The 27,878-nt window shown below is 44.0% G+C and overlaps 1 protein-coding gene across 1 annotated transcript; it reads left to right on the top strand.

Moving 5' to 3' along the window:
* Positions 1-26,574, top strand: LOC112240243 (endothelin receptor type B). The gene is made up of 7 exons (XM_024408570.2): positions 1-531; positions 12,522-12,634; positions 12,744-12,948; positions 13,750-13,899; positions 25,570-25,703; positions 25,797-25,905; positions 26,195-26,574. The coding sequence occupies exons 1-7, from the start codon at positions 97-99 to the stop codon at positions 26,330-26,332; spliced, it is 1,284 nt and encodes a 427-aa protein (XP_024264338.1). The 5' UTR covers positions 1-96; the 3' UTR covers positions 26,333-26,574.
* Positions 26,575-27,878: the final 1,304 nt, after the last annotated feature.

Here is a 27,878-nt window from a genome sequence, read left to right as displayed (position 1 = left end):
GTCTGTTTGTGTCTGAGTCTCTGAGAGAGTGTCTGTCTGTTTGTGTGTGTGTCTTTGAGTGTGTGTCTTGTTGTTGCTGCATCTGTGTGAGTGAGGATGAGGTCATCAGGACTACTGCTGTGTGTACTGGCTGTAGCGACGGTGTCCTCCTCCCGGTTCCCCCGTGACACGTCATCTCAGAGCCCCAGGGTCATTACGGAGGAGACCAACCCCACAAACCTTCTCCTGGACACTCTGAACCCCAACAGCTCCCTCCCTGTCCCCCCTCTCTCTCCCGCCTTCCGACCACGCCCACCAGGCCCCTACCCCCCCATGTGTATCAAGCCCACAGAGATTAAACAAGCCTTTAAGTATGTGAACACGGTGGTGAGCTGTGTGATCTTGGTGGTGGGGATGATCGGTAACTCCACCTTATTAAGGATCATCTATAAGAACAAGTGTATGAGAAACGGACCCAACGTTCTGATTGGCTCTCTTGCCTTGGGGGATCTTCTCTACATCCTCATCGCTATCCCCATCAACGTCTTCAAGGTAGGGAGGGGTCACACTAACCCTAACCCCATAAAAAAATGGAACAAACACATGCCGTCAACAGTTATAATAATCAATAGTTATAATAATCAATAGTCAATAGTAGTTATCAATAGTTATCAAAAGTTATAATATTCAATAGTTATAATAATCAACAGCTGTAGCTGTCAGCAGTTATAGTAGTCAACAGTTCTGACCGTCAATAGTTATAGCTGTCAACGGGTTTAGCCGTCAACAGGTTAAGCCATCAACATATTATAGTAGTCAACAACAGTTACAGTAGTCAACAGTTACAGTAGTCAACAGTTACAGTAGTCAACCGTTACAGTAGTCAACAGTTACAGTAGTCAACAGTTACAGTAGTCAACAGTTATAGTAGTCAACAGTTATAGTAGTCAACAGTTATAGTAGTCAACAGTTACAGTAGTCAACAGTTACAGTAGTCAACAGTTATAGTAGTCAACAGTTACAGTAGTCAACAGTTATAGTAGTCAACAGTTATAGTAGTCAACAGTTACAGTAGTCAACCGTTACAGTAGTCAACAGTTACAGTAGTCAACCGTTACAGTAGTCAACCATTACAGTAATCAACAGTTACAGTAGTTAACAGTTATAGTAGTCAACAGTTACAGTAGTCAACAGTTATAGTAGTCAACAGTTACAGTAGTCAACAGTTATAATAGTTAATAGTTACAGTAGTCAACAGTTATAGTAGTCAACAGTTACAGTAGTCAACAGTTATAGTAGTCAACAGTTACAGTAGTCAACAGTTATAGTAGTCAACAGTTACAGTAGTCAACAGTTATAATAGTTAATAGTTACAGTAGTCAACAGTTATAGTAGTCAACAGTTATAGTAGTCAACAGTTATATTAGTCAACAGTTATAGTAGTCAACAGTTACAGTAGTCAACAGTTATAGTAGTCAACAGCTATGATAGTCAACAGTTATAGTAGTCAACAGCTATGATAGTTAACAGTTATAGTAGTCAACAGTTATAGTAGTTAACAGTTATTGTAGTTAACAGTTACAGTAGTTAACAGTTATAGTAGTTAACAGTTATTGTAGTTAACAGTTATAGTAGTCAACAGTTATGATAGTCAACAGTTATAAAAGTAAACAGGTACGTTTACAAACATATTTTTTGAAAATAGAATTGAAAGTTGTCTCATTATGGTGGTGAAATAGGTATAGCCAGTTACAATTGTAATGGCTTATTTGACTTTTATTTAGCTAGGCAAGTCAGTTAAGAACAAATTGTTATTTTCAATGACAGCCTAGGAACAGTGGGTTAACTGCCTGTTCAGGGGCAGAATAACTTTCAATACAACATTTTTTTATTGAAAGTTGTTACAAATGATGGAGTCACGCATGATTCACCAAATGATATTTTGAAAAAGGAAGTAAAGTACTTTAAGAATATGTTTTTGTTTCAGTCTCCTCCATCTCCACTAACCGAAACTAATACAGAAACACACATGTGAAGGCTAAATTAAAGAAAGACTCTTGTGAAGGCCAAATTACAGAAAGACTAATGTGAAGGCCAAATTACAGAAAGACTCGTGTGAAGGCCAAATTACAGAAAGACTCATGTGAAGGCTAATTTACAGAATGTCACGGTCGTCCTCCTCTTCATCTGAAGAGGAGAGCCGAGAAGGATCGGAGGACCAAAATGCGGCGTTGTATGTGTTCATCATGAATTTTAATAAAGAAAATACTGAACACTGAAACACTATACAAAAACAATAAACAAAATAACAACCGTGAAGCTAATGCGAGCTGCGCTGAAACAAGCCATCAACAAAGACAATCACCCACAAACAAACAGTGCAACCCAGGCTACCTAGGTATGATTCTCAATCAGAGACAACTAATGACACCTGCCTCTGATTGAGAACCATACTAGGCCGAAACATAGAAATCCCCAAATCATAGAAAAACAAACATAGACTGCCCACCCCAACTCACGCCCTGACCATACTAAATAATGACAAAACAAAGGAAATGAAGGTCAGAACGTGACACAGAAAGACTCATGTGAAGGCCAAATTACAGAAAGACTCATGTGAAGGCCAAATTACAGAAAGACTCATGTGAAGGCCAAATTACAGAAAGACTCATGTGAAGGCTAAATTACAGAAAGACTCATTTGAAGGCCAAATTACAGAAAGACTCATGTGAAGGCCAAATTACAGAAAGACTCACGTGAAGGCTAAATTACAGAAAGACTCATTTGAAGGCCAGATTACAGAAAGACTCGTGTGAAGGCCACATTACAGAGGAGGAACTTCTTGATGCAATTAAAGCCTTTGAGGTGGGGAAAACTCCAGGGCTGGATGGCATACCAGCGGAGGTATACCAAACTCCAGGGCTGGATGGCATACCAGTGGAGGTATACCAAACTCCAGGGCTGGATGGCATACCAGTGGAGGTAGACCAAACTCCAGGGCTGGATGGCATACCAGTGGAGGTATACCAAACTCCAGGGCTGGATGGCATACCAGTGGAGGTAGACCAAACTCCAGGGCTGGATGGCATACCAGTGGAGGTAGACCAAACTCCAGGGCTGGATGGCATACCAGTGGAGGTATACCAAACTCCAGGGCTGGATGGCATACCAGTGGAAGTATACAACACTTTTTGACATGCTCAGATGACCTTTATTAGCATGTTTTAACCACTCCTATATAAATGGTAGATTATCAGACACGCAACAAGAAGGTCTGATATCATTATTACTGAAACAGGACCCAAGTGGAATATATAAAGATCCAGTCCATTTAAAACATTGGAGACCTCTTACACTTCAGTGTTGTGATGCAAAAATCCTAGCAAAATGCATGGCGCATAGAATTTAAAAAGTATTGTCAGATACTATTCATCCTAATCAGACAGGTTTTTACATGGACGATACCTTGGAGATAATATAAGACAAGTACTGGAAACAATAGAATACCTTGAAATATCGGGGACACTAGGCCTGGTTTTCATCACTGACTTTGAAAAGGATTTTGATAAAGTACGACTGGAGTTTATATATAAATGTCTAGAATGTTTCAATTTTGGGGAATCTCTTGTAAAATGAGCTAAAGTTAGGTGTAAAATAGTAAATAATGGCTACATCTCAGAAAGTTTTAAACTCTCTTGTAACGATTGTCTTCGGGTGAAAGAGAGGAGGACCAAAATGCAGCGTGACGATAATCCATATTTTAATGGGATACTTAAACAACGAACAAAACAATAAACTGACAAAAAAATCAACGAAAACGAAACAGTCCCGTAATGTGAACACTAACACAAAGGGACACTGGTAACAGGAACAATCACCCACAAAATACCCAAAGAATATGGCTGCCTAAATAACGATAGACAGCTGCCTCTAATTGAGAACCAATCTAGGCAACCACAGACTTACAAAAACACCTAGAATAGGGAAAACACCCATAAACATACAAAACCGCTAGACAAGTCTAAAACACATACATCACCCAAGTCACACCTGACCTAACCAAAATAACAAAGAAAACAAAGAATACTAAGGTCAGGGTGTGAAAGTACCCCCAAAGGTGCGGACTCCCGGCCGCACACCTAACACTATATGGGAGGGTCTGGGTGGGCATAAATCCGAGGTGGCAGTTCTGGCTCGGGACGTGGACCCCGCTCCACTTCACCCTTACTTAATGTCTCTGGAGCGGGTACCCTCACCGCCGACCACGGACTAGAGGACGCCACTGGACTGATGGTCGAGTCTGGAGTGAGTGGCGCCTCTGGATTGGAGGGAGACTCTGGCGGATCCGGACTGGAGGGAGACTCTGGCGGATCCGAACTGGTGGGAGACTCTGGCGGATCCGGACTGGTGGGAGACTCTGGCGGATCCGGACTGGTGGGAGACTCTGGCGGATCCGGACTGGTGGGAGACTCTCGCGGATCCGGACTGGTGGGAGACTCTGGCGGATCCGGACTGCGACCCGTCGCGGTAGGTTCCGGACTGCGACCCGTCGTGGTAGGTTCCGGTCTGCGGCCCATCGTAGGAGGTTCCGGTCTGCGGCCCATCGTAGGAGATTCCGGTCTGCGGCCCGTCGTAGGAGGTTCCGGTCTGCGGACTACCGCCGGACGCTCTGGACTGGGTAATATTGCCGGACGCTCTGGACTGGGTACTGTTGCCGGACGCTCTGGACTGGGTACTGTTGCCGGACGCTCTGGACTGGGTACTGTGGCCGGACGCTCTGGACTGGGTACTGTTGCCGGACGCTCTGGACTGGGTACTGTTGCCGGACGCTCTGGACTGGCGAGGTGCACTTTAGGCCTGGTGCATGGTGCCGGCACTGATGGTACTGGGCCAAGGACACGCACCTCAGGGCGAGTGCGGGGAGGAGGAACAGGGCGTACTGGAATGCCGAGTCGCACTATAGGCCTGGTGCGTGGTGCCGGCACTGGAGGTATCGGGCTGGGGACACGCACCTCAGGGCGAGTGCGAGGAGCAGGAACAGGGAGTACTGGACCCTGGAGGCGCACTGGTGGCCTGATGCGTGGTGTTGGCACTGGTGGTACTGGATTGACCGGACCGTGAAGACGCACTGGAGGTCTCGAGCTAATGGCCTGCACAACCCGTCCTGGCTGGATGGTGACTCTAGCCCGGCACGTGCGGGGTGCAGGCACCGGACGCACTGGGCTGTGCAGACATACGGGAGACACAGTGCGCAACGCCGGCGCAGAATATCCTGGCCGAGGAGACCCACTGGCCGTCTGGAGAGCAGGGCTGGCACCATCTGCCCTGGCTGGATGCGGGGAGCTGGGATGTAGCGCACCGGGCTAAGCATGCATACTATGGACACCGTGCGCTCCACCGCATAACACGGTGCCTGACCAGTACGAACCCCTCTCTCTCCACGGTAAGCAAGGGGAGTTGGCGCAGGTCTCCTACCTGGCTTCGCCACACTCCCCGTGTGCCCCCCCCAAGACATTTTTGGGGCTGCCTCTCGGGCTTCCAGCCGTGCTGCCATGCTGCCTCTTCATACTGCCGCCTCTCCGCTTTGGCGGCCTCCAGCTCTGCCTTGGGGCGGCAATATTCCCCCGGCTACGTCCAGGGTTCTTCTCCATCCAGTATCTCCTCCCAAGTCCAATAGTCCTGATTGCGCTGCTCCTCCTGCTGCTGCCCGTTACCACGCTGCTTGGTCCTTTGGTGGTGGGTGATTCTGTAACGATTGTCTTCGGGTGAAAGAGAGGAGGACCAAAATGCAGCGTGACGATAATCCATATTTTAATGGGATACTTAAACAACGAATAATCCATATTTTAATGGGATACTTAAACAACGAACAAAACAATAAACTGACAAAAAAATCAACGAAAACGAAACAGTCCCGTAATGTGAACACTAACACAAAGGGACACTGGTAACAGGAACAATCACCCACAAAATACCCAAAGAATATGGCTGCCTAAATAGGGAGCTGCCTCTAATTGAGAACCAATCTAGGCAACCAAAGACTTACAAAAACACCTAGAATAGAAAACACCCCCATAAACATACAAAACCCCTAGAGAAGACAAAAAGCACATACATCACCCATGTCACACCCTGACCTAACGAAAATAACAAAGAAAACAAAGAATACTAAGGTCAGGGTGTGACACTCTAGAGGATTAAAACAAGGTTGTCCACTATTAGCATATCTATTTATTATTGCCATCGAATATTAGCTGTTAAAATTAGATCAAACAATAATATTAAGGGGTTAGAAATCTGTGGCTTAAATACTAAGGTGTCATTGTACGCTGATGATTCATGTTTTCGTTTAAAACCACAATGTGAATCCCTCCACGGCCTCATAAGGGATCTAGATACTTTTTATATAACCTCTCTGGATTAAAACCAAATTATCCTGTCTAACAGCCCGTGAAATTGCAGGGCGCCAAATACAACTGAAATCAACTGAAATTCAGGGCGCCAAATTCAACTGAAATCTCATAAATCAAATCTCTCAAACATACAAGTATTAGGCACCATTTTAAAGATACAATTCTCATTAATCCAGCCACAGTGTCTGATTTAAAAAATGCTTTACAGCGAAAAATCCACAAACGATTATGTTAGGTCACCACCAAGCCACAGAAAAACCCAGCCATTTTTCCAGCCAAAGAGAGGAGTCACAAAAAGCACAAATAGAGATAAAATGAATCATTAACCTTTGATGATCTTCATCAGATGACACTCATAGGACTTCATGTTACACAATAGATGTATGTTTTGTTCGATAAAGTGCCTATTTATATAAAAAATCTCATTTTACATTGGCGCGTTACGTTCAGTAGTTCTAAAACATGCAGTGATTGTGCAGAGAGCCACATGAATTCACAGAAATACTCATTATAAATGTTGATGAAAATTAAAGTGTTATGCATGTAACTTTAGATACACTTCTCCTTAATGTAACCGCTGTGTCAGATTTCAAAAAACCTTTACAGGAAAAACCTTAATCTGAGTTCGGCACTCAGAGCCCAAACCAGCCAAAAGAAATATCCGCCATGTTGCGCAGTCAACATTAGTCAAAAATAGCATTATAAATATTCACTTACCTTTGATGATCTTTATCAGAATGCACTCCCAGGAATCGCAGTTCCACAATAAATGTTTGTTTTGTTCGATAATGTCCATCATTTATGTCCAAATAGCTTCTTTTGTTAGGGCGTTTGGTAAACAAATCCAAACGCGCGTCAGGTTTAGGTCCAGCCAGACGAAAAGTTAAAAAAGTTACATTACAGGTTGAAGAAACTTGTCAAACTAAGTATAGAATCAATCTTTAGGATGTTTTTATTATAAATGTTCAATAATGTTCCAACCGGAGAATTCCATTGTCTGTAGAAAAGCAATGGAACGCAGGTCACTCTCATGTGAAATGCGCGTGACCAACCCGTGGCTCTCTGCCAGACACCTGACTCATTCCCCTCTCATTCAGCCCCACATCACAGTAGAAGCCTCATTCAAGTTTCTAAAGACGGTTGACATCTAGTGGAAGCCTTAGGACGTTCAACATAATGCATATCCCACTGTGTATTCGATAGGGCTGAGTTCAAAAACTACAAACCTCAGATTTCCTGTTTGGAATTTGTCTCAGAGTTTTGCCTGCCATATGAGTTCTGTTATACTCACAGACATCATTCAAACAGTTTTTAGACACTTCAGAGTGTTTTCTATCCAATACTAATATCAATATGCATATATTAGCATCTGGGAGAGTAGGAGGCAGTTTACTCTGGGCACGCTATTCATCCAAAAGTGAAAATGCTGCCCCCTATCCCAAAGAAGTTATGATAAGTGTACTTACTATATTATGTATTGGATCACTAAAGAAATGCAAATTTTACATTACCGTGTAGGTTACCAATAAAATGGTCTGAAAGGGATGTGAACATACTCGGTATACAAATCCCAAAAGAAAGAAATCTCACTCCAATACATTTTTATAGAAAGTTAGCAAAAATAGATAAGATCTCACTACCATGGAAAGGAAAATACCTGTCTATTCGTGGAAAAATCACCCTGATTAACTCTTTAGTCATATCACAGTTTACCTATTTGCTTCTGATTTTGCCTACAACTAGTGACCTGCTTTTTAAATTAAATGTGCCTTTTTCCCTTTATTCAGATTACACCTGCTGACTTTCGGTTCTTTGAAAAGGAAATCATCTCCAAAATATTGTTATTTTATAAACAAGCCTTAGAAAGTTGGTTGTAATTTCAGTTTAATCTACCTAAAAAAGACAGAACAAATAAAACAACAAATATTGTGGTTAAACTCAAATATACTAATTGATTAAGAAAAACTTATTTTTAACAACAGTTACAGTCGTCAACAGTTAGTAGTCAACAACAACAGTTACAGTAGTCAACAATTATAAGTCAACAACAGTTACAGTAGTCAACAGTTACAGTAGTCAAGTTATATTAGTCAACAGTTACAGTAGTCAAGTTATATTAGTCAACAGTTACAGTAGTCAAGTTATATTAGTCAACAGTTACAGTAGTCAAGTTATATTAGTCAACAGTTACAGTAGTCAAGTTATATTAGTCAACAGTTACAATAGTCAAAAGTTACAGTAGTCAAGTTATATTAGTAAACTGTTACAGTAGTCAACAGTTATAGTAGTCAACAGTTGCAGTAGTCAACAACAGTTATAATAGTCAACAACAGTTATTGTAGTCAACAACGGTTACAGTAGTCAAGTTATATTAGTCAACAACAGTTACAGTAGTCAACAGTTACAGTAGTCAACAACAGTTATTGTAGTCAACAGTTACAGTAGTCAACAACAGTTACAGTAGTCAACAGTTATAATAGCCAACATTTATAATAGTCAACAGTTACAGTAGTCAACATTTACAGTAGTCAACAGTTACAGTAGTTAACAGTTAGAATAGTCAACAACAGTTACAGTAGTCAACAGTTATAATAGCCAACATTTATAATAGTCAACAGTTACAGTAGTCAACATTTACAGTAGTCAACAGTTACAGTAGTTAACAGTTAGAATAGTCAACAACAGTTACAGTAGTCAACAGTTATAATAGTCAACAGTTACAGTAGTCAACAGTTATAATAGTCAACAACAGTTATTGTAGTCAACAGTTACAGTAGTCAACAACAGTTACAGTAGTCAACAGTTATAATAGTCAACAGTTAGTCGTCAACATTTACAGTAGGCAACAGTTACAGTAGTCAACAGTTATAATAGTCAACAACAGTTACAGTAGTCAACATTTACAGTAGTCAACAGTTACAGTAGTCAACAGTTACAGTAGTCAACAGCTGTAGCTGTGTTTATTTAGGCATGCTGTGGGCTAAATTCAGCCACATGTAATGAACCAAATCACATTTACAACTTCAAACCGTTTTTCCTAACCACCCCATGTTAGTCTCTGTACCTGTAAACCTCAGATTCCTCCCTCTGTCAGTCTCTGTCCCTGCTAACCTCAGATTCCTCCCTCTGTCAGTCTCTGTCCCTGCTAACCTCAGATTCCTCCCTCTGTCAGTCTCTGTCCCTGCTAACCTCAGATTCCTCCCTCTGTCAGTCTCTGTCCCTGCTAACCTCAGATTCCTCCCTCTGTCAGTCTCTGTCCCTGTAAACCTCAGATTCCTCCCTCTGTCAGTCTCTGTCCCTGTAAACCTCAGATTCCTCCCTCTGTCAGTCTCTGTCCCTGCTAACTTCAGATTCATAGAGAGAAATACGAGGAGTGACTGTAATCATCTCTGTGGAGGATTGTGTAGTGCGAGGAAAAGTTCAGAGTCAACACCGTAAACCATTGATAACGACACTCTAATGCCTTTAGGGACACGTTCATAAAGATGCTCTAACACACAGTGGACTGTAAATGGAGTCAAAACCAGGGCATCTATATTACACGAATGACCTGTCAGAGTTCATCAGTCCTGTAAGAGCCACGTCTTAATAACAGCTGACTGCAGTCCCAGTTCCCTTGACAGATGACCTGGAGGACAGGGAGGATCCTCTGAATAACAGAGATATGATGATGTTGGCTAGATCCCCTGTCATAACAGGAGAGGAATGAGAGAGGAGACCCTCATATAGAGACAGAGTCCTGGACTGACCCTCATATAGAGACAGAGTCCTGGACTGACCCTCATATAGAGACAGAGTCCTGGACTGACCCTCATATAGAGACAGAGTCCTGGACTGACCCTCATATAGAGACAGAGTCCTGGACTGACCCTCATATAGAGACAGAGACATAGACCTGGACTGACCCTCATATAGAGACAGAGTCCTGGACTGACCCTCATATAGAGACAGAGTCCTGGACTGACCCTCATATAGAGACAGAGTCCTGGACTGACCCTCATATAGAGACAGAGTCCTGGACTGACCCTCATATAGAGACAGAGTCCTGGACTGACCCTCATATAGAGACAGAGTCCTGGACTGACCCTCATATAGAGACAGAGACAGAGTCCTGGACTGACCCTCATATAGAGACAGAGTCCTGGACTGACCCTCATATAGAGACAGAGTCCTGGACTGACCCTCATATAGAGACAGAGTCCTGGACTGACCCTCATATAGAGACAGAGTCCTGGACTGACCCTCATATAGAGACAGAGTCCTGGACTGACCCTCATATAGAGACAGAGTCCTGGACTGACCCTCATATAGAGACAGAGTCCTGGACTGACCCTCATATAGAGACAGAGTCCTGGACTGACCCTCATATAGAGACAGAGAGTCCTAGAGACAGAGTCCTGGACTGACCCTCATATAGAGACAGAGTCCTGGACTGACCCTCATATAGAGACAGAGTCCTGGACTGACCCTCATATAGAGACAGAGACAGAGTCCTGGACTGACCCTCATATAGAGACAGAGTCCTGGACTGACCCTCATATAGAGACAGAGTCCTGGACTGACCCTCATATAGAGACAGAGTCCTGGACTGACCCTCATATAGAGACAGAGTCCTGGACTGACCCTCATATAGAGACAGAGACATAGACCTGGACTGACCCTCATATAGAGACAGAGACAGAGTCCTGGACTGACCCTCATATAGAGACAGAGACAGAGTCCTGGACTGACCCTCATATAGAGACAGAGACAGAGTCCTGGACTGACCCTCATATAGAGACAGAGACAGAGTCCTGGACTGACCCTCATATAGAGACAGAGTCCTGGACTGACCCTCATATAGAGACAGAGTCCTGGACTGACCCTCATATAGAGACAGAGTCCTGGACTGACCCTCATATAGAGACAGAGTCCTGGACTGACCCTCATATAGAGACAGAGTCCTGGACTGACCCTCATATAGAGACAGAGACATAGAGACAGAGACATAGAGACAGTCCTGGAGACCTGGACTGACCCTCATATAGAGACAGAGACAGAGTCCTGGACTGACCCTCATATAGAGACAGAGTCCTGGACTGACCCTCATATAGAGACAGAGACAGAGTCCTGGACTGACCCTCATATAGAGACAGAGACAGAGACCTGGACTGAACCTCTTATAGAGACAGAGTCCTGGACTGACCCTCATATAGAGACAGAGTCCTGGACTGACCCTCATATAGAGACAGAGTCCTGGACTGACCCTCATATAGAGACAGAGACATAGACCTGGACTGACCCTCATATAGAGACAGAGACAGAGTCCTGGACTGACCCTCATATAGAGACAGAGACAGAGTCCTGGACTGACCCTCATATAGAGACAGAGACAGAGTCCTGGACTGACCCTCATATAGAGACAGAGTCCTGGACTGACCCTCATATAGAGAGAGTCCTGGACTGACCCTCATATAGAGACATAGACCTGGACTGACCCTCATATAGAGACAGAGACAGAGACCTGGACTGAACCTCTTATAGAGACAGAGTCCTGGACTGACCCTCATATAGAGACAGAGTCCTGGACTGACCCTCATATAGAGACAGAGTCCTGGACTGACCCTCATATAGAGAGAGTCCTGGACTGACCCTCATATAGAGACATAGACCTGGACTGACCCTCATATAGAGACAGAGACAGAGTCCTGGACTGACCCTCATATAGAGACAGAGACAGAGTCCTGGACTGACCCTCATATAGAGACAGAGTCCTGGACTGACCCTCATATAGAGACAGAGACAGAGTCCTGGACTGACCCTCATATAGAGACAGAGACAGAGACCTGGACTGAACCTCTTATAGAGACAGAGTCCTGGACTGATCCTCATATAGAGACAGAGACAGAGTCCTGGACTGACCCTCATATAGAGACAGAGACAGAGGGAAATTAAAATGTGAAAAATAAGCTGCTAACTGATCTCTTCCCGCCTTTCTCCTCATCTCCTCCTTTCCTCCTCTCTTCCTCTCTCCTCTCTTCCTCCTCACCTCCTCTTCTCTCACATGCTCTCTGCTCCTTTTCTCTCCATTTCCTCTCCTCCCCTCCTTCTCCTCTCTCTCCTCTCCTCTCTCTCTTCTCTCCTCTCTAGCTGATAGCAGAGGACTGGCCGTTTGGGGTTCATGTATGCAAGTTGATGCCATTTATCCAGAAGGCTTCAGTAGGAATCACTGTCCTCAGCCTGTGTGCCCTGAGCATCGACAGGTCAGTAACAAACACACACACACACACACACACACACAAACGGATGACCGCACATTCACACACATATGGATAGTAAGTGGAGAAAATGTCTCTGTGTGTGTGTGTGTAGGTACCATGCGGTGACATCGTGGAGTAGGGTGAAGAGGATAGGGATCCCTCTGTGGAAGGCTATGCAGGTCACATTCATATGGCTGGTTGCTGTCCTGCTGGCTGTTCCTGAGGCTGTGGCCTTTGACATGATGGAGATGCCTTACAGAGGCAGCAAGCTACGAGTCTGTCTGTTACACCCCCAACAGAACACTGCTTTTATGAAGGTACACACAAACACATTGTATCTTCACTGCCCCCCATATATATATGTTCTACCCTGACATTAAACCAATATATCACCCTCTGTTCTAACATGACATTACCCCAATATATCACCCTCTGTTCTACCCTGACATTACCCCAATATATCACCCTGTACTACCATCACATTACCCAAATATATTACCCTCTGTTCTACCATGACATTACCCCAATATATCTCCCTCTGTTCTACCATCACATTACCCAAATATATCACCTTGTACTACCATCACATTACCCCAATATATCACCCTCTGTTCTACCATCACATTACCCCAATATGTCACCCTCTGTTCTACCATCACATTACCCCAATATATCACCCTCTGTTCTACCATGACATTACCCCAATATGTCACCCTGTACTACCATCACATTACCCCAATATATCACCCTGTTCTACCATGACATTACCCCAATATATCTCCCTCTGTTCTACCATCACATTACCCAAATATATCACCTTGTACTACCATCACATTACCCCAATATATCACCCTCTGTTCTACCATCACATTACCCCAATATGTCACCCTCTGTTCTACCATCACATTACCCCAATATGTCACCCTGTACTACCATCACATTACCCCAATATATCACCCTCTGTTCTACCATGTCATTACCCCAATATATCACCCTGTTCTACTATCACCTTAACCCAATATATCACCCTCTGTTCTACCATGACATTGCCCCAATATATGACTGCTGAAAGCAGCAGACTTGTGCCAGTGTTGTAACCATGATATGTGTGTTCTCAGTTCTACCAGGATGTGAAGGACTGGTGGTTGCTGGGGTTTTATTTCTGTCTTCCTCTGGCCTGCACCGGCATCTTCTACACCCTGATGTCCTGGGAGATGTTGAGCAGGAAGAAAGGCATGAGGATCGCTCTCAACGACCACATGAAACAGGTCTGTCTGTCTGACTGACCTGTCTGTCTTTCTCTCTGTCCGACCTGTCTGTCTGACCTGTTTGTCTGTCTGTCTGATCTGTCTGTCTGTCTGTCCTTCTGTATAACCTGTCTGGCTATATAACCCATGTTTCTGTCTGTCTGTGTGTTTAACCTGTCTGTGTGTGTGTTTAACCTGTCCTTCAGTCTGTATTCCAACGAGCATCACATTCCTTAACACAGATGGACTATTAAATACAACCCCAGCCCTACAGTATTCATCTATATGTCAGTTTGAAGTATGTCCTGTCAAACAGATAGTGGATAGATGAGTGGATTTGGCTATTTCAGCCATAGCCGTTGATGACTGATGTATAAAATGGAGCACACAGCCATGCAATCCCATAGACAAACATTGACAATGTTGACTTTCAACGTGGCACTGTCATAGGAAGCCACTTTTCCAACAAGTCAGTTTGTCAAATGTCAGCCCTGCTAGAGCTGCCCCGGTCAACTGTTAGTGCTGTTATTGTGAAGTGGAAACCTCTAGGAGCAACAACAGCTCAGCCACATATCTCATATGTATACACTGTATTCTATTCTACTGTATTCTACTGTAGTCAATGCCACTCCCACATTGCTCGCCCTAATATTTATATATTTCTTAATTCCATTGTTCTACATTTAGATTTGTGTGTATTGTTGTGAATTATTAGATATTACTGCACTGTTGGAGCTAGGAACACAAGCATTTCACTACACTCGCAATAACATCTGCTAAATATGTGACCAATAAAATGTGATTTGAAGTGGTGGGCCACATGCTCAGAGAACGGGGTTACTGAAGTGTGCAGCTTGTAAAAATCATCTGTCCTTTGTTGCATCACTACCGAGTTCCAAACTGCCTCTGGAAGCAATGTCAGCACTATAACTGTTAGTCGGGAGCTTAATGAAATGGTTTTCCATGGCCGAGCAGCCGCACACAAGCCTAAAATCACCATGCACAATGCCAAGTGTTGGCCGGAATGGTGTAGAGCTCCCTGTCATTGGACTCTGGAGCAGTGGAATCACATTCTCTGGAATGATGAATCACGCTTCACCGTCTAGCAGTCTGAAGGACGAATCTGGGTTTGGTGGATGCCAGCTAACACTACCTGCCCCTATGCATAGTGCCAACTGTAGAGTTTGGTGGAGGAGGCATGGTCTGGGGCTATTTTTCATGGTTCGTGTTAGGCACGTTAGTTCCAGTGAATGGAAATCTTAACATGACAGCATACAATGACATTCTAGAGGATTCTATGCTTTCAACTTTGTGGCAACAGTTTAGCAAAGGCCCTTTCCTGTTTCAGCATGACAATGCCTCCGTGCACAAAGTGAGGTCCATACAGAAATTGTTTGTCAAGTTCGGTGTGGAAGAACTTGACTGGCCTGCACAGAGCCCTGACCTCAACCTCATTGAACACCTTTGGGATGAATTGGAATGCCGACTGCAAGCCAGGCCTAATCACCCAACATCAGTGCCCAATCTCACTAATGCTTGTGGCTGAATGGAAGTAAATACCCGCAACAATGTTCCAACATCTAGTGGAAACCCTTCCCGGAAGAGTGCAGGCTATATGTATTGTCCATAATTCAAGTGTTTTATCTCCCGTGATATGTGTTGTCTATAAATGTTGCATGTATTGTCCATAAGTCAAGTGTTTTATCTCCCGTGATATGTGTTGTCGTCTATAAGTGTTGTATATCCCGTGAAATGGGTTGTCTATACGTTTTTTTATTATTTTATTTCACCTTTATTTAACCAGGTAGGCCAGTTGAGAACAAGTTCTCATTTACGACTGCGACCTGGCCAAGATAAAGCACAGCTGTTCGACACATACAACAACACAGAGTTACACATGGAATAAACAAACATACAGTCAATAATACCGTAGAAAAAAGTAAAGTCTATATACAGTGTGAGCAAATGAGGTGAGATAAGGGAGGTAAGGCAATAAATAGGCCATTGTGACGAAGTAATTATAGCAATATAGCAATTAAACACTGGAATGGTAGATGTGTAGAAGATGAATGTGTAAGTGGAGATACTGGGGTGCAAAGGAGCAAGATAAATAAATACAGTATGGGGATGAGGTAGATTGGATGGGCTGTTTACAGATGGGCTAAGTACAGGTGCAGTGATCTGTGAGCTGCTCTGAGAGCTGGTGCTAAAAGAGGGAGATAAGAGTCTCCAGCTTCAGTGATTTTTGCAGTTCGTTCCAGTCATTGGCAGCAGAGAACTGGAAGGAAAGGCGGCAAAAGGAGGAGTTGGCTTTGGGGGTGACCCATGAGATATACCTGCTGGAGCGTGTGATACGGGTGGGTGCTTCTATGGTGACCAGTGAGCTGAGATAAGGCGGGGCTTTACCTATCAGAGACTTATAAATGACCTGGAGCCAGTGTGGGTTTGGCGAATAGTATGAAGCAACGGCCAGCCAACGAGAGTGTACAGGTTGCAGTGGTGTGTAATATATGGGGCTTTGGTGACAAAACGGATGGCGCTGTGATAGACTGCATCCAATTTGTTGAGTAGAGTGTTGGAGGCTATTTTTTGAAGACATCGCTGAAGTCGAGGATCGGTAGGATAGTCAGTTTTACGAGGGTATGTTTGGCAGCATGAGTGAAGGATGCTTTGTTGCGAAATAGGAAGCCGATTCTAGATTTAATTTAGGATTGGAGATGCTTAATGTGAGTCTGGAAGGAGAGTTTACAGTCTAACCAGACACCTAGATATTTGTAGTTGTCCACATATTCTAAGTCAGAACCGTCCAGAGTAGTGATGCTGAACGGGCGGGCGGGTGCTGGCAGTGATCAGTTGAAGAGCATGCATTTGGTTTTAGTTGAATTTAAGAGCAGTTGGAGGCCACGGAAGGAGAGTTGTATGGCATTGAAGCTCGTCTGGAGATTTGTTAACACAGTGTCCAAAGAAGGGCCAGAAGTATACAGAATGGTGTCGTCTGCGTAGAGTTGGATCACCAACAGCAAGAGCAACATCATTGATGTATACAGAGAAGAGAGTCGGCCCGAGAATTGAACCCTGTGGCACCCCCATAGAGACTGCCAGAGGTCCGGACAACAGGCACTCCGACTTGACACACTGAACTCTATCAGAGAAGTAGTTGGTGAACCAGGTGAGGCAATCATTTGAGAAACCAAGGCTGTTGAGTCTGCCAATAAGAATGTGGTGATTGATAGAGTCGAAAGCCTTGGCCAGGTCGATGAATACGGCTGCACAATAATGTCTCTTATCGATGGTGGTTAGGATGTTGTTTAGTACCTTGAGCGTGGCTGAGGTGCACCCATGACCAGCTCTGAAACCAGATTGCATAGCGGAGAAGATACGGTGGGATTCGAAATGGTCGGTAATCAGTTTTTTTAACTTGGCGTTCGAAAACCTTAGAAAGGCAGGGTAGGATAGATATAGGTCTGGGTCTAGAGTGTCTCTCTTTAAATAGGGGGATGACCGCGGCAGCTTTCCAATCTTTGGGAATCTCAGGTGATACGGAAGAGAGGTTGAACAGGCTAGTAATATGGGTGGCAAAATTTTCGGCAGGTAATTTAAAAAAAAGAGAGTTGCAAAGATTTTGCAACTCTTTAAGAGCATCAGCTATATGGATTTGGGTGAAGGAGAAATGGGGAGACTTGGGCAAGTCTTCCTGAGCCGTGATTCAGACACGGCTAGGACATCTGGGTTGGCAGAGTGTGCTAGGGCAGTGAATAAAACAAACTTAGGGATTAGGCTTCTAATGTTGACATGCATGAAACCAAGGCTTTTAAGGTTACAGAAGTCAACAAATGATAGCGCCTGGGGAATGGGAGTGGAGCTAGGTACTGCAGGGCCTGGATTAACCTGTGTATGTGTTGTATCTCCTGTGATATGTATTGTCTATAGGTGTTCTATGTCCTGTGATATGTGTTGTCTATAAGTGTTGTATCTCCTGTGATATGTGTTGTCTATAAGTGTTGTATCTCCTGTGATATGTGTTGTCTATAAGTGTTGTATGTCCTGTGATATGTGTTGTCTATAAGTGTTGTATGTCCTGTGATATGTGTTGTCTACAAGTGTTGTATCTCCTGTGATATGTGTTGTCTATAAGTGTTGTATCTCCTGTGATATGTGTTGTCTATAAGTGTTCTATGTCTTGTGATATGTGTTGTCCTAAATTCAAGTGTGGGAGGTCCAAGAGACCAGAGGTGGCAGAATGGAGCATAGTCTGAAGGTAGGGAGGGGCAGCTGTTCCATAGGGAAGCACCATCTTGTAGTGGCCTTATAGTGGATGGGTTGGGGTGTAGGGTTGGAGCTGAAGGTAGGGAGGGGCAGCTGTTCCATAGGGAAGCACCATCTTGTAGTGGCCTTGTAGTGGATGGGTTGGGGTGTAGGGTTGGAGCTGAAGGTAGGGAGGGGCAGCTGTTCCATAGGGAAGCACCATCTTGTAGTGGCCTTGTAGTGGATGGGTTGGGGTGTAGGGTTGGAGCTGAAGGTAGGGAGGGGCAGCTGTTCCATAGGGAAGCACCATCTTGTAGTGGCCTTGTAGTGGATGGGTTGGGGTGTAGGGTTGGGAGCTGAAGGTAGGGAGGGGCAGCTGTTCCATAGGGAAGCACCATCTTGTAGTGGATGGGAGTTTCAACTGGAAGCGAGTGGAGTGTGCAGAGGAGCGGGTGACTTGGAAAGATTGAAATCCAGGCGGGCTGCAACATTCTGATTAAGTTGCGGGGGGGGGTGCATTTTCCAATTAAGAACATTCAAAACCAAAATTATAAGATATTGGACAACAATATGACAAAGTGACAGTAACTAAAAAATAAATACAAATAATATATACTAAAATACAATAAATTAAAGTCATAATACAAATTTTAAAAATAACAAAACATTTAAATCTAAAAATAATAAGTCAGTGGATCATATCGTAGGCTGTTGTATGCTACATATTATACATTACTTGTGAAACATTATGTGAGGATTATATATAGATTCAATCAATGTGATTTGGGGGGAGAATCTCCATATAGTCAATAAAAGGTTGCCAAATTCTGTAAAATGTCTCTTAACTTATTCCTCAAGCAGGAAGTGATTTTCTCCAGTGGAATACAACTATTAACTTCTGTTGGCCACATTGCAACTGGCAGGGGGGAATCTGATTTCCATTTCAAGGCACTACATTTCCTGGCAATCGCTAGCAATATTTGTGTTAGCTTTATAGTATGGTTTTGACTAAGATTGGTGTTATTTAAGTTACCCAGTAGACAGACCTCCGGGTCTAAAGGGAATTCAACCCCGTGAATTGAGGATATGGTATCGCATACCCCCTGCCAGAAACCGTGTAGTTTTGAACACTGCCAAGTGGAATGGAGGAATGTTCCTTCATCTGAGTTCATATAAACATGTCAAACGATGTTTATATTTAATCCTCAGGTTGTTTTTAGCCTAAATAATCGATAATATTTCAACCGGACAATAACGTCGTCAATATAAAAGGCAAACAAGAAAGGCACTCTCTCGGTCGCGCGCATGAAAAAGCTTGGGTCCACTCATCCAGACTGCTCTTACTCCCTCATTTTTCAGAATACAAGCCTGAAACAATTTCTAAAGACTGTTGACATCTAGTGGGAGGCATAGAAACTGCAATTTGAGTTCTAAGTCAATGGATACTGTAATGGCATTGAATAGAAAACTACAAAAAAAATCTAATCCTACTTCCTGAATGGATTTTTCTCCTGCCAAATCCTGCCATATCAGTTCTGTTATACTCGCAGATATTATTTTGACAGTTTTGGAAACTTTAGAGTATTTTCTACTAATTATATGCATATCCTATATTCTGGGCCTGAGTAGAAGGCAGTTTAATTTGGGCATGCTTTTCATCCAAAATTCCAAATGCTGCCCCCTACCCTAGAGAAGTTAAGTGTTGCAGTCATTTCAGTCGCTGTAGTAGCTGCCGTGTATAGTGGGTAGTCATCCTTATACATAGACATACTGCCTTTACTCAAAGCCAATGACATGTCGTTAGTAAAGATTGGGAAAAGAAATGGACCTAGACAGCTGCCCTGGGGAATTCCTGATTCTACCAGTAATGGGCCTAGACAGCCGCCCTGGGGAATTCCTGATTCTACCTGGATTATGTTGGAGAGTCTTCCATAAAGAACAACCTATTTTTATCCACAATATAGCATGGGGTGTAAAGCCATAACACATACATTTTTCCAGCAGCAGACTATGATCGATAATGTCAAAGCCGCACTGAAGTCCACCTGGAGTGGCCTCCTGGGTAGGATGCAATCCAAGAATGTGCAGAGCCTGAGACACCCAGTCCTGAGAGGATGGATAGGAGGCAGAGCCTGAGACACCCAGCCCTGAGAGGATGGAGAGGAGGACCTGATGGTTCACGTGTCGAAGGCAGCGGATAGATCTAGGAGGATGAGAACCGAGTGAGAGTCAGCTTGGAAGTGTGGAGAGCCTCCGTGACATAGAGGAGAGCAGTCTGGGTTGAGTGACCCGTCTTGAAGCCTGACTGGTTAGGATCTAGAATATTGTTCTGAGAGAGATAGCGAGAGAGTTGGTTAGAGACAGCACGCTCAAGTGTTTTGGAAAGAAATGAAAGAAGGGATACAGGTCTGTAGTTTTTGACGTCTGATGAGTCAAGTGTTGATTTCTTGAGGAGGGGAGCGACTCTGCCATTTTGAAGTCAGAGGGGATGCGCCAGTGGTCAGGGATGAGTTGATGAGGGAAGTGAGGAATGGGAGAAGGTCTCCAGAGATGGTCTGGAGAAGGGAGGAGGGGATGGGGTCAAGTGGGCAGGTTGTCGGGTGGCCAGACCTCACTAGTCACAGATTTTCATCAGGAGAGAGAGGAGAGAAAGAGGTCAAGGCGTAGGGTAGTTCTTTGCCAGTGGGACCAGTGGACTCAATAGGATGAGTGAATGAGGAGCGAATGTCGTCAACCTTCTTTTCAAAGTGTTTGACAAAGTCGTCCGCAAAGAGATAGGAGGAGGGGGTGGAGGATTGAGAAGGGAGGGGAAGGTGGAAAATAATTTTCTTAGGATTAGAGGCAGAAGCTTGACATTTAGAGTGTTAGAAAGTGGCTTTAGCAGCAGATACAGAGGAACAGAAGGTAGAGAAGAGGTTCACCAATTACTTTGCAGACAGAGTTCAGTGTGTCAAATCGGAGGGCATGCTGTCCGGTCCTCTGGCAGTCTCTATGGGGGTGTCACAGGGTTCAATCCTTGGGCCGACTCTTTTCTCTGTATATATCAATGATGTTGCTCTTGCTGCGGGCGATTCCCTGATCCACCTCTACGCAGACGACACCATTCTATATACTTCCGGCCCATCCTTGGACACTGTGCTATCTAACCTCCAAACGAGCTTCAATGCCATACAGCACTCCTTCCGTCGCCTCCAACTGCTCTTAAACGCTAGTAAAACCAAATGCATGCTTTTCAACCGTTCGCTGCCTGCACCCGCACGCCTGACCAGCATCACCACCCTGGATGGTTCCGACCTTGAATATGTGGACATCTATAAGTACCTAGGTGTCTGGCTAGACTGTAAACTCTCCTTCCAGACTCATATCAAACATCTCCAATCGAAAATCAAATCAAGAGTCGGCTTTCTATTCCGCAACAAAGCCTCCTTCACTCACGCCGCCAAACTTACCCTAGTAAAACTGACTATCCTACCGATCCTCGACTTCGGCGATGTCATCTACAAAATTGCTTCCAACACTCTACTCAGCAAACTGGATGCAGTTTATCACAGTGCCATCCGTTTTGTCACTAAAGCACCTTATACCACCCACCACTGCGACTTGTATGCTCTAGTCGGCTGGCCCTCGCTACACATTCGTCGCCAGACCCACTGGCTCCAGGTCATCTACAAGTCCATGCTAGGTAAAGCTCCGCCTTATCTCAGTTCACTGGTCACGATGGCAACACCCATCCGTAGCACGCGCTCCAGCAGGTGTATCTCACTGATCATCCCTAAAGCCAACACCTCATTTGGCCGCCTTTCGTTCCAGTTCTCTGCTGCCTGTGACTGGAACGAATTGCAAAAATCGCTGAAGTTGGAGACTTTTATCTCCCTCACCAACTTCAAACATCTGCTATCTGAGCAGCTAACCGATCGCTGCAGCTGTACATAGTCTATCGGTAAATAGCCCACCCATTTTTACCTACCTCATCCCCATACTGTTTTTATTTATTTACTTTTCTGCTCTTTTGCACACCAATATCTCTACCTGTACATGACCATCTGATAATTTATCACTCCAGTGTTAATCTGCAAAATTTTAATTATTCGCCTACCTCCTCATGCCTTTTGCACACAATGTATATAGACTCCCCTTTTTTTTCTACTGTGTTATTGACTTGTTAATTGTTTACTCCATGTGTAACTGTGTTGTCTGTTCACACTGCTATGCTTTATCTTGGCCAGGTTGCAGTTGCAAATGAGAACTTGTTCTCAACTAGCCTACCTGGTTAAATAAAGGTGAAATAAAATGAAAATATATTTTTTTTAAAGAATGATTTAGTTTTCCTCCATTTTCACTCAGCTGCCTGCAGCCCTGTTCTGTAAGCTCACAATGAGTCGTTCAGCTGCCTGCAGCCCTGTTCTGTAAGCTCCTAATGAGTCATTCAGCTGCCTGCAGCCCTGTTCTGTAAGCTCGTAATGAGTCATTCAGCTGCCTGCAGCCCTGTTCTGTAAACTCGTTAGGAGTCACTCAGCCACGGAACAGGAGGGGAGGGCCGAGCCGGACGGGAGGAAAGGGGACAGTGTGTGTCATAGGATGTGGAAAGGGAGGAGTGTAGGGTCGAAGAGACAGAATCAGGAGACAGAAGGGAGAAGGATTTAACTGAAGGGAGAGTTGATAAGATAGAAGAGGAGAAAGTAGTGGGAGAGAGAGAGCGAAGATTGTGATGGACAATGACCATCTGGGTAGGGGGTGAGTGGTTAGGGTTGGAGGAAAGGGAGATTGAAAAGGAAACAAAGTAGTGATCAGAGACCAAAGGTCAAAAGAGGCAAGGATGGGAAAGAGTTGGAAAGAAATGAATTGATGGCAGACGTCGGGAGTTTGAAGTTGAAGTGTCAAGCTGATTGAGGAACTCTCCAAGGTGTCTAGCTCATTGAAGAACTCTCCAAGGTGTCAAGCTCATTGAGGAACACTCCAAGGTGTCAAGCTCATTGAGGAACTCTCCAAGGTGTCAAGCTCATTGAGGAACTCTCCAAGGTGTCAAGCTCATTGAGGAACTCTCCAAGGTGTCTAGCTCATTGAGGAACTCTCCAAGTTGTCAAGCTCATTGAGGGACTCTCCAAGGGCACCTGGTGGGCGATAGATGACAACAATGTTAAGCTTGAGTGGACAGCAGACAGTGACATCATGGAATTCAAATGAGATGGACAGGTGAGAAAAGAGAACATCTCCACTTAGGAGAATTGAGTAGCCCTGTGCCACCACTGTGATGACCAGATGATCTCAGACTATGAGAGAAACATAGTCAGATGAAGAGAGAGCAGCTGGAGTAGTAGTGTTCTCTGGGGTGATCATATCTCTGCTGGTGAATTTATTTTCACCAGAAAAACTCTCTGTTATATGACAGATTGAATATCAGTTGTGCTGCTACTTCAGTGTGTATTCTCTTACAAAAAACATTCACAGTTTCACGTGTGGATTTGAAGATTCACGTGTTGAATTGAAGATTCACGTGTGGTTGAAATAATGTTATTTTCCTCACGTGAAAAGATGTTGCAGTAGTAGGGTAGCAGTGTAGCAGTGTAGCAGGGTAGCAGTGTAGCAGGGTAGCAGTGTAGCAGTGTAGCAGGGTAGCAGTGTAGCAGTGTAGCAGTGTAGCAGGGTAGCAGGGTAGCAGTGTAGAAGTGTAGCAGTGTAGCAGTGCAGCAGGGTAGCAGTGTAGCAGTGTAGCAGGGTAGCATGGTAGCAGTGTAGCAGGGTAGCAGTGTAGCAGTGTAGCAGTGTAGCAGGGTAGCAGTGTAGCAGGGTAGCAGTGTAGCAGTGCAGCAGGGTATAAGGGTAGCAGTGTAGCAGGGTAGCAGTGTATCAGTGTAGCAGTGTAACAGTGTAGCAGGGTGGCAGTGTAGCAGGGTAGCAGTATAGCAGTGTAGCAGGGTAGCAGTGTAGCAGGGTAGCAGTATAGCAGTGTAGCAGGGTAGCAGTGTAGCAGGGTAGCAGTGTAGCAGTGATTTACACTGACATTTGACATTTGTGGAACAGTGGACAGTCATTTTTTGGGTGTGCAGGTTAATGCATCACGTTCAATTGGCAACATAGTTCTGCTGTATGAAGGTCACGGCCTGAGGGGCAATCCTTATTAGCTACATCCATTTTTTAGAATTATAAATGATTGATATGTACCTATGGATTCTTGAAGAATATAGCTTATAAATGCCTCATGGGTTTAGGTCAAATGTCGTACCCCATCAGAACTCAAAATATTAGCTTGTTTTACTCCAATGTTTGTAAACAAGGTCAATGTAAACAAACACTGCATAGCCTCAACATATTGTTAAACCTATACTGTTGATATCATGGTCAGTCCTTGCATCCATACCTGTGTCTTTGAATTTGAGAGTGGTTGCACTTCTCCAGCCCCACCCTTCAGCTTTTTACTGAAACAGTGGCAGAGTAAACACTGTTAATGCTTCAATTAAAGGTTGCCGCTTTAAACACCTTTAATATAGTAATAGTGTTATTATATGGTGCAGTTCTCTAGTGAGGGAGTTTCTGTTTGTACCATACTGTAAAGCAAAACTGCTGAAGTCAAGAACAAAATTCTTGGTATTGCAAACAAAAATAATAATATTGAAAGCAAAATATTGCAAGGAAATCATTTTGAAATGTGGGAACTAATGAATTGTAAATGGAAGCAAAATTATTTATTTTTTAATAATAACGCGATTAAATAAAACACTTTCCTGTAGTTTCCCCTATCTTCAGTTGTTACTTTCCTGTAGTTTCCCCTATCTTTAGTTGTTACTTTCCTACAGTTTCCCCTATCTTTAGTTGTTACTTTCCTGTAGTTTCCCCTATCTTTAGTTGTTACTTTCCTGTAGTTTCCCCTATCTTTAGTTGTTACTTTCCTGTAGTTTCCCCTATCTTTAGTTGTTACTTTCCTGTAGTTTCCCCTATCTTTATTTGTTACTTTCCTGTAGTTTCCCCTATCTTTATTTGTTACTTTCCTGTAGTTTCCCCTATCTTCAGTTGCTACTTTCCTGTAGTTTCCCCTATCTTTAGGTGTTACTTTGCTGTAGTTTCCCCTATCTTTAGTTGTTACTTTCCTGTAGTTTCCCCTATCTTTATTTGTTACTTTCCTGTAGTTTCCCATATCTTTAATTGTTACTTTCCTGTAGTTTCCCATATCTTTAGTTGTTACTTTCCTACAGTTTCCCCTATGTTTAGTTGTTACTTTCCTGTAGTTTCCCCTATCTTTAGTTGTTACTTTCCTTACAGCATGTGGTGGTGTGTGTGTGTGTACAGTATATAACAGCAGCCCAGAGGGAGCCTTCTTCACATGACCTTTTCACATAAACACGTTAAAAATAAACTCATCAATCTCTGCTGTCATCAAATATATGAACTATGATAACCTATGTGATATACATGCTGTGTAAAAGCCTAACCCTATATGTGTCTGTGTAGCGTCGCGAGGTGGCTAAGACAGTCTTCTGCTTGGTGGTGATCTTTGCACTGTGCTGGCTACCGCTCCATCTCAGCCGCATCCTGAAGAAAACAATCTATGATCAGAACGACCCCAACCGCTGTGAACTACTCAGGTACACACACCAGGTCTGCCCGGTGGTCCATTGTTCTGTGGTTCCTGACTTCCTGTTGATGTGATGCTGACCCCTGATCTATAACCCCTGTAGTTTCCTGCTAGTGATGGATTATATCGGTATCAACATGGCGTCTCTCAACTCCTGTATCAACCCTGTCGCTCTCTACTTTGTCAGCCAGAAGTTCAAAAACTGTTTCAAGGTGAGAGTATTTTATCATACAGCTGTCTGCAGAAATGGAAAACGAAAACCTCTATTGAATGTGCAGCTGTTATGAACCCTCTACCTCTATTTAATCTGCAGCTGATATGAACCCTCTACCTCTATTTAATCTGCAGCTGTTATGAACCCTCTACCTCTATTTAATCTGCAGCTGTTATGAACCCTCTACCTCCATTTCATGAAAGAGATAAAGGGATTGCAATGTACCAAAATTCAGATAGAAACTAAAGCTGAGGCATTGAATCTAACTCGTATTTGTGTGTCTGTAGTCTTGTCTGTGCTGCTGGTGTACAAGGAGCAGGAATGTGATTCCAGAGAGAGACGGTGTCCGCTGGAAGGGAAGCTGTCATGGCAACGAACTCGACAGAACAAGCTCTCGTTCCAGTCAGAAATACACCTCCACCTAAACACACACACACACACACACACACACACACACACACACACACACACACACACACACACACACACACACACACACACACACACACACACACACACATGCATGAACACACACTAGCCCTTCCCTCCTGTCCAGTCCAGCTAAACCCAACCTAACCCAGCCCCATACCCCCTCCTTCTAAACCCAACCCAACCTAACCCAGCCCCATCCCCTCTCCTTCTAAACCCAACCTAACCCAGTCCCATCCCCTCTCCTTTTAAACCCAACCCAACCCAGCCCCATCCCCTCTCCTTCTAAACCCAACCTAACCCAGTCCCATCCCCTCTCCTTCTAAACCCAACCCAGTCCCATCCCCTCTCCTTCTAAACCCAACCTAACCCAGCCCCATCCCCTCTCCTTCTAAACCCAACCTAACCCAGCCCCATCCCCTCTCCTTCTAAACCCAATGTAACCCAGTTCCATACCCTCTCCCTTGGCCCCATTCCCAGTCACATGTTCTTACTGGGACTGACGGGTCGACAATGCTGTGATATCACTGTGTAGCAATGAAACACAGCCTGCATCGGACGAAAACAAACCAATGACCCAAGCTAGCCCTAATACTTACCATGGAGTGAAGCAAAGCAAAGCTATCCCTAAGCAAAGCTATCCCTAATACTTACCATGGAGTGAAGCAAAGCAAAGCTATCCCTAATACTTACCATGGAGTGAAGCAAAGCAAAGCTATCCCTAAGCAAAGCTATCCCTATTACTTACCATGGAGTGAAGCAAAGCAAAGCTATCCCTAATACTTACCATGGAGTGAAGTAAAGCAAAGCTATCCCTAATACTTACCATGGAGTGAAGCAAAGCAAAGCTATCCCTAATACTTACCATGGAGTGAAGCAAAGCAAAGTTATCCCTAATACTTACCATGGAGTAAAGCAAAGCAAAGCTATCGCTAATACTTACCATGGAGTGAAGCAAAGCAAAGCTATCCCTAAGCAAAGCTATCCCTAAGACTTACCATGGGGTGTGGGTAGAGCAACGCTATCCCTAAGCAAAGCTTTCCCTAATACTTACCATGGAGTGAAGCAAAGCAAAGCTATCCCAAATACTTACCATGGAGTGAAGTAAAGCAAAGCTATCCCAAATACTTACCATGGAGTGAAGCAAAGCAAAGCTATCCCAAAGCAAAGCTATCCCTAATACTTACCATGGAGTGAAGCAAAGCAAAGCTATCCCTAATACTTACCATGGAGTGAAGCAAAGCAAAGCTATCCCTAATACTTACCATGGAGTGAAGCAAAGCAAAGCTATCCCTAATACTTACCATGGAGTGAAGCAAGGCGAAGCTATCCCTAATACTTATCATGGAGTGAAGCAAAGATATCCCTAAGCAAAGCTATCCCTAATACTTACCATGGAGTGAAGCAAAGCAAAGCTATCCCTAATACTTGCCATGGAGTGAAGCAAAGCAAAGCTATCCCTAATACTTACCCTGGAGTGAAGCAAAGCAAAGCTATCCCTAATACTTACCATGGAGTGAAGCAAAGCAAAGCTATCCCTAA

Source organism: Oncorhynchus tshawytscha, linkage group LG10, assembly GCF_018296145.1.
Source record: "Oncorhynchus tshawytscha isolate Ot180627B linkage group LG10, Otsh_v2.0, whole genome shotgun sequence".
NCBI lineage: Eukaryota > Metazoa > Chordata > Actinopteri > Salmoniformes > Salmonidae > Oncorhynchus > Oncorhynchus tshawytscha.
Note: the sequence above shows the minus strand (reverse complement) of the source record. Positions and strands in the feature narration are given on the sequence as shown.

Bases quoted from the DNA above. Each gene is read 5' to 3' on its own strand.
- LOC112240243 (XM_024408570.2), top strand. From the start codon at position 97: ATGAGGTCATCAGGACTACTGCTGTGTGTACTGGCTGTAGCGACGGTG. The intron at 12,635-12,743 runs GTCAGTAACAAA...GTGTGTGTGTAG, and splicing joins TGTGCCCTGAGCATCGACAG to GTACCATGCGGTGACATCGT. The intron at 25,906-26,194 runs GTGAGAGTATTT...GTGTGTCTGTAG, and splicing joins AGTTCAAAAACTGTTTCAAG to TCTTGTCTGTGCTGCTGGTG.